The sequence below is a fragment of the Merops nubicus genome, unplaced genomic scaffold (assembly GCF_000691845.1).
Source record: "Merops nubicus isolate BGI_N331 unplaced genomic scaffold, ASM69184v1 scaffold12838, whole genome shotgun sequence".
Lineage (NCBI taxonomy): Eukaryota > Metazoa > Chordata > Aves > Coraciiformes > Meropidae > Merops > Merops nubicus.
In genome coordinates this window covers 64,837-72,330 of record NW_008625263.1, presented here as the reverse complement: position 1 = coordinate 72,330, position 7,494 = coordinate 64,837, and the positions used below count along the sequence as shown (strand labels likewise).

General features: G+C 39.6%; 1 protein-coding gene across 1 annotated transcript in view; it reads right to left on the bottom strand.

Moving 5' to 3' along the window:
* Positions 1-899: 899 nt before the first annotated feature.
* TNIP3 (TNFAIP3 interacting protein 3) overlaps positions 900-7,494 on the bottom strand; it is a gene marked incomplete at its 5' end in the record, with an annotated part of 37,168 nt that continues 30,573 nt past the window's right edge. Inside the window, 1 exon segment of the mRNA XM_008945629.1 lies at positions 900-931. Within this exon segment, the coding sequence (XP_008943877.1) occupies positions 900-931 (32 nt within the window).

Sequence of the window (7,494 nt, the reverse complement as noted above, 5' to 3'; positions counted from 1 at the left end):
GACAATCTTACAAGTACATTATCAAGTAATGCTGGCTGAACACCCATTCACCATAACTTTCTAAAAAAAAAAAATCATGGTCTAAATAAAATTTCATTTAAAAGCCAGGTTTTATTCCAAGGTTAGAGGTTACACAATGTTTAGATTCATTACAAGAATCATTTGGAAATATAAAGCCATTTTCACTGAGAAGTTAAACATTAAATATTTCTACTAAAATTCTTCTGATGCAAGTAAGTACATACACACACACAAAAAAAGGATTACATTTTTCATACCCATCTGGAGCCAAAACAAGAGAAGAGCTGGCTTTGCCTCAAAAAAGAGAGCAGACACCTTCTACCTGGCCTGGCACTGGCAGTACCCTGCTTACAATGACACTAGCATGTTAAAAAAATAAAGCAAAGCAGATTTCTTTTTTACCAAAGAACCAACAAAAAGGGTACAGAATTCAAGACGGCATATATCAACAACTCATTCCCTCAAATAAAATTAAAAAAAGAGTATAATTCTTAAACAAAAAAATATCACACTACTATTTGGCTTCTAAGCTCTTGAATTCAAACCAGATGTAACTGTCTCTGAAGCCCCAGCAATAGCTGCATCTTCTCATAAGGCTTTTTAACAGATTCTCACAGGCCGCACAAACAGCATCTTCAGAACAAAGGGCAATAATGCTTCCCAGCAGAGTTTAAACTGGATCTTGAGGATCACTACCCTGTATGATCTGCTTTTCTATTGTCCTTGTAGGGATTTCACCAGGCATAAATAACGTGCACTGAAAAGATAAGGAGCTAAGGGAAAAAAAAAAAAACAACAAAACCCAGAACAAATCAGAATAATGAAGCTTCAAGACTAGCTTTCAGCCATTGGTCTACACTTCTCCAGGTCATGGGCTGTCAGCAGTGGGCTCCCTTCCCCGAGGATGAATCTGCAAGAGTAAATCAATACAAATTATTTTGACACCGAGAAGTACAACTCTCTGATGATTAGTTTCCCTCTATTTTGTAACACACACACACCCCTGCAGCCAATACATCATTACAAGCCTGTAATCAATCCAACAGAAACGGCAGTAAGTGTGAAGAAGCAAAAGAGGGTAGAGATATCACACAGTGCACGGGTGGTTTCTCTCTCTCTCTTGACTTTCACCTAGTCCTGATTGTTGATACAGTTCAAGCAGCAGGATCTAGTAACCTGAGTCCCTCATGTAAATATCTTTCTAGGCCTCTAAAAGGAAGAGCAGACACTCAGCAGTGCTCAGAGGTATACAGTAGCATTAGGTACACACAGGAGAGTAAGCAAGTGTGACAGAGGGAAGAATTAGGTAATAGTACCTACAGCTAAGTAGGTGTCTGTGGTTCAAAGTTGTGTTTGATAGTAACTCACTCGAGCTAAGAAAACAAAATAACGTCTAAGAAAGGAAATACACTATTGCCAGTGTAACACATACTTCCTCCCTGAAGTTTCTAAAGACTCTGGAAAAGCTGTCACACATCGGTAGTGGCACACACACAAGTGCACACAGTATTTAGCTTACAAGAGAAGCATTAAGACTGAAATATTTCCAGCAGGGTTTTGAATTGGCCTAGGAGAATTGCTCTGCAGCTGCTACACAGTAACCCCATCATTCACTTCCAAACCCACAGGGCTGATGACATCCAAATGTATGTGAAAGAAAACTTGATCCAAAAGGTCCACGTTTGTACCAAGCATCATTATTAGGAATCAGCAATTTTATTGACACTGTTTATCAGAGCTAAAATTCATATTATTTGTCCACAAAAGTTAGGAAAAGGAACAGTTAGCAGACTGGTTCTTTTTGCAAGGTAGATAAATACAGATATTTGTGCATTCAGTTCATTCCATGCATATAGAACCAAATAACAAAAAAGACAGAACAAAACCTCTCTAACAAGATGTGTGCTTCCAAGAAGCAGAAGATACATGGTTCCACCAAAAGTTGATATTCATATAATAATATAATTTGGGGAAAAAAAGGAGAGGACTTGGATATTCAAACACCTCATACAGCTATACAGTGGGGATGTCCTTCAATTATTTTTGTTCCTTGCCAGTCCCAAGTCCCACCTGAACACACTGAGATCACCTTGGTTATGCCAAGATGCTTTTGCCTCACTAAGTTTTTGCCCAGCTGGTGCACACCAGCAGATACCACACCACTGCAGGCAGAGTCTGCCAGAGAAGAAAGGCAAACAGGATATAACATGTAGTTCCCAAACCAAAGACTATCTCTCCACTAGGATGGCATTAACATCCAGGAAACCTTCTGGATGTTCTCAGTACAAGCAGGGTTCAGAGCCCAAAACAGAGTACTTCTACACTTAAAAGACACAAAATCACAGAATCCTTTAGGTTAGAAAAGGCCTTGAAGATCACCGAGTCACATCATTAACCCAGCACTGCCAAGTCCACCACTAAACCATGTCCCTCAGCACCACATTTGCACGGCTTTTAAATCCCTCCAAGGATGGTGACTCCACCACTTCCCTGGGCAGCCTGTTCCATGCCCAACCTAAACTTCCCCTGGTGCAACTTGAGGCCATTTCCTCTTGTCCCATCACTTGGTACTTGAAAGAAGAAAACGATCCCCCACCTCACTACAATCTCCTTTCAGGCAGTTGTAGAGAGTGATAAGGTCTCCCCTGAGCTTCCTTTCCTCCAGATGTAAAGCAAGGGAATTTGGACTCTATAAAATAAGGGTAGGTAGCACTTGTCTGCTACCAAGCAAATGGCACAGAATAAATTTTTACATCACTTCCTTAGATGATCAATGAAGAACTAAGGATATTTCCAGAGGGCAGATGGATGCATTATCGAGTCACCAGGAAAGAGAATGATTTAGTGAAAACAGCCACCACATCACCTATCACACAAGAAGACTGCTATCTATGTCCCCTGTCAGACATTCCCTTAATAGTTTCCCATGTATCATTCTCAAATGGAAAAAAAACAAAAATCCAGTGTGTGTGAAGCCATTTAAAACCTAATGGGTACTGAATGATAAATCCTGATACATTGTTTCATAGAAATAAAATTATCAAATCATGTAGCTGTTTAAATTGCATATCCTGTTCCTCTTCATATGAGGCTTTTCTGCCTGGTTCTCTGAATAACTAAAACATGTTCTCTGATCTCTATATCAAGCTGACTTTTAAAAAATACTTTTCTAAAAGAAGGCAACTTCTTGTGTTCTGGAGTTAGAACTCAAAGGTGTGTTAATGACCTTTTTGTTACATTGCAGTAGCAGAAATCAAGCTGTACCAGTAAAAATCCTGAAAAAAAATCACATTTTCATTCCCCGTGGGGATGGCAAACTGCTAATTAAATCTGTCTTGACTACTTGGGAGCTCTGATAATTTCTAGTGTAATGTATACACTGAGGACAGGCTAATACAAAAAATGTTTAGGGCCTGGGATTTTTTCCAGGAAAATTAAGATGTCAGTTAATGGACTTTTTTTTTTTCTGTCTGGTTTTCATTGAAGACCTACACAAATCCATTTTTCAGTTTTTCCTCCCTCCCGACAGATGTTATTATTTTCAGTGCAAAACCCCACACTTCTCCCTCCTCCTCTTCCAATTAGCTGTAATTATAACAACATTAGCAGTAAAATAGGTACCTTGAGGGCAAAAATCTGGAAAGCAGCAGAGTGTGGAAGGGAACGAGATTACATTGAAAATAAAGTGGACACAACATGCTTCCTCATACTCATCTGGGCATCCTTAGGGCTTGGCAGGTTGATCTCTACGTTCCCTAAGTAAGTGTGCCAAGATAAGGTGGTGACCAACTGCTCTCACCTCTCCCCAGAGCTACCCCTTGAACCAGAGAGTGAGGTGAAGGGCTACGTTTGGGCTTCTCCCTGTGCCTGGCATAACTGGATCCAAAAATAAAAATTTAGAGAGTTTAGGTCAAAGAAATCCAACAGTTATATCTAATGTTCTCAAGGGCTCACTGGGGTTCCTGAATACATGTACTGTGAATCTTTCTACCGAGGAAACAAATACAGCAAGATTAACTTTGGGAGTGAAAAAGCCAATACATGGCCAGCAGCTGTGGCATGCAAAAGGGCTCTTGCTCTGGGTAGTCTTTGAGCAATAAACCTCTTTTCCAGAGATTTTTCATTAAAAACCTGGGTTGAGGGAAAATCTCCAAAATTAATCTTTTTTTCAACCATCTTTTCAATTTTGCACAGTTGGATAAGGAAGGAAGTCAATACTGCTTGCCAAATAAAGTGACATTAAGTCCACTTGCTGGAACTGTTTCTGCCTTGCTCCTTAAAAAGAAAAAAAGAAAAAAGAAAAAAGAAAAAAAAAATAAATAAAAACCCCAAAGAAAACACAACCAAGAATGAAAAGATCAGAAACCAGTTCCAGGAATGCTGAGTGACAACACACAGAGAGACCTAGGAGCTCATGTCTGTGGCAGCGCTGCTGGTCAAACAAGGCTAAGCTGGAAGAATTTAAGCACAGTTTAGGACCAGGCTTTCTGCACAGCAAAGTACCTGGGGAGCGACCAGAGGCAGTCAGGAAGAATTGTTCTCCTGGAAATATATTGCTGGTGCAGTCAGACATCTCATCATAATCTTCCTTAATGTCTTCCTACCTCCCATCACTGAACTTTCCACATTGCACTCCTCTCCTCATTATGACCTTCGAGGAAACCCCTTGGATTTTTCTGGAAGCCTGATGACTCCCCCTAATCCTGCTTTGCAGACAGGCAGCTGACCTGTGAGGACTACCTATGGAGCATGGCTGGATACAAAATGCTCCCACATCCTCCTAGCTGCAAACCACCTGTTGAATTTTTCTGAATTCAGTTTACATCCCAGTGGTAGCATGGAAAACAGAACTCTTGATGAGACTGCAGCATGAAAGAGTAGTAGTAGAGGAACTGGGTGAAACCCTCATCTTCCTGTGGCCACACAGACATACCGACAACAGGCAACTGCATCCTGGCATGAAAGCTATCCCAGACCATGGGCATACCTTCAGTATCTGTTGCACTGGGAATGTGCAAGGCTGTAGAATACATCAACTCACTAAATACATCATAAAGGACAGATTTTTTTTTTCCCCCATGCTTTTTGGAAAACTGTATTTTACATGGTTTACCAGTTCTTCACTGTGCCATGCAATCCCTGGCAGGTCAAAGTTGTCTCCATGTTTGCCAAGGAAAAGACTGTGCTTTTTAACCTATGAAAACTTCTAAAAGGTGTTCCTATGGTCCCAAAGCCAGAGAGACCTGGATTGTTCTTTGTTAAATATCAAGTAAACTACCTAAAGCCAGAGACATATTTTTAAAAACAAGTTGAATGGCTCTATGGAGCCAGGGGAATCATCAGTTTTTAATTAAACAAGGCAATTCAGCAATACCTCTGGGCAACTGTTGACAAAATAAAAAAAAAAATTAAAAAAGATAAACTAATTTAAATCTTGATTACTGAAAAAAAAAAAAAAATTTATAAAGAAAGGCCAAATCTTACGCATAGAATCCTTTCCTGGACATCAGAGTGTCTGTGTACAACCAGTAATTTCTATTTGGACATCTGGAGAAGTAAAAACTTTAAGTAAATGTAATCAAAAGCACACACCAGGATTGCTAGTTGTGTTTGGTCACCTCCACGTATTCATACACATACACACTCCTGCCATCATGATTCCACACCTGACAACAACCAAGCCAGGGATAAGATACTTAAGCATGATGCTGATGTGCATCACACTCTGAACTCTTTTCAAGGGCATGCTGATGTGATTTCAATGCTGAAGATTGTCCTCTCAAGCACCAGCAGCCCAACTGGCAATAACCTGTCCCTATAGAGCAATTTCAGCCTTATGTACCACCAAGGCTACAAGACCCTTCTCTTGAGGTTCTGAAGTGGTCCATAGATACTGTCACAAACTTTGGAAAGTAGGATCAAAGAGGACTGATCAAATTCCTGTAGTAGATTGTAAAAAAAAAAAAAATTCAAAACAAAATTCCATGGTTATCCCATTTCTGTAGATAGAAGTGAAGAGGTGTTTCTAACAGAAAGACAAACCAGGCTTCACAGAGGCAGCAGTCCGTTTAAGACAGCCTTCTTTGAGCATGGGAGCAGCTAAGGAAATTGGTGTCAGTCAGAATAAAAGTACAGATAAGGTTGCACAAGAAGCAGAAAACCTGAGATTGAAGCTGGTTACAGTAGGACCTGGAGAACCTCAGTAAAATGGCAAAGCACCTGGGTGCAAATAACTTCCTCTCTCACATAGGAGGGGAGAGAGGGAGGAAAACACAGTCTAGGTACATCTATATAAAACTGCAGAAAGAATTAATAATTTCTCCTTGGTGACAATATGCTTCTGTAGGCCAAATGACATTATAATAAACTAGTTACGATGGATGTGGAGACTCATAGATTTGAAACCTCTTTAAAACAGGCTTTTTTTTTGAATGGTATATCATAAAAAACATCAGTTTCCCAGTTCAAGTCACTTGTGTTCAGCTCTAAAGTTACAACCTGTGAACTGTATTTTGTAATTATTGCTTAAGAGAAAAAAATATCTGTTGTCAAAGGAGAATCTGTTCAGCTAAGAAAAAATTAAGGGTTTTCCCTAGAAACAACAATGTACTGAAATAGCATTCCTAAAGGAAACTGCCTCATGCCTAAAAGTTGTTGTATTGCTGGTTTGTTTTTCTATAATGAAGCCTTATCTCAGAAGGAATAAGATTTATTGGTCAGTTTATCACCCAATGAGGAAATGAAAGATGAGAAATGAAACTCAGGAATGCTGCTGCACATACTGGCTCATTTAAACCCATCACTGTAATTAGCACACATACAAAACAGAACAAAGAAACTGGAACTTCAAGAATACTTTCATCATGTATTCTTGGAATTTCTGTCTTTGAAACCATTCTCAAAACACTTAAATGCAAAATTAATACAGGTAAATAAAGAGAATACATAAACCCAGTGCCTTTTAATAGATAGTGGATGTTGGACATCACTGTAACTAATGGCTTACCAAATAATCTTTGTTTTATCAGCAAAGATAAGAAGAATGATTCCCAAATATGTTCAAGTAAACATCCTAAACAATGCTATGATGGGACTCAAGAACTCCTCTTTATGGGGACCAAAGAAAAAGGGGAAAGGAAAAGTCTTCAAGTGTCCTACTCACTGTCCCACTGAGAAGGAGGTACTTGGATGTTCTGGACAAGGAACAGTAACAGAGAGAGAGCGCACGAGCGAGTGCACACATGGATTTTAAAAAAAGGTTTTTTTCAGGGAGTCAGAAGTCAAGCCGTATAATCAAGCAGGATAAAAGGAGAACCCTCTTTCTTCAGATCCTCTAAGTGTACTGCCCTGGGCAGCTGGTGGCTGGGCTTTTTTCATTCACTGTTATAAACATCCTCCCTGTATCCTCTGGTGCAGTAAATCCCTTTGAGTCTAAGTGGGAGGAACTACAAAATTAATCTCAAGTCCTTTCTT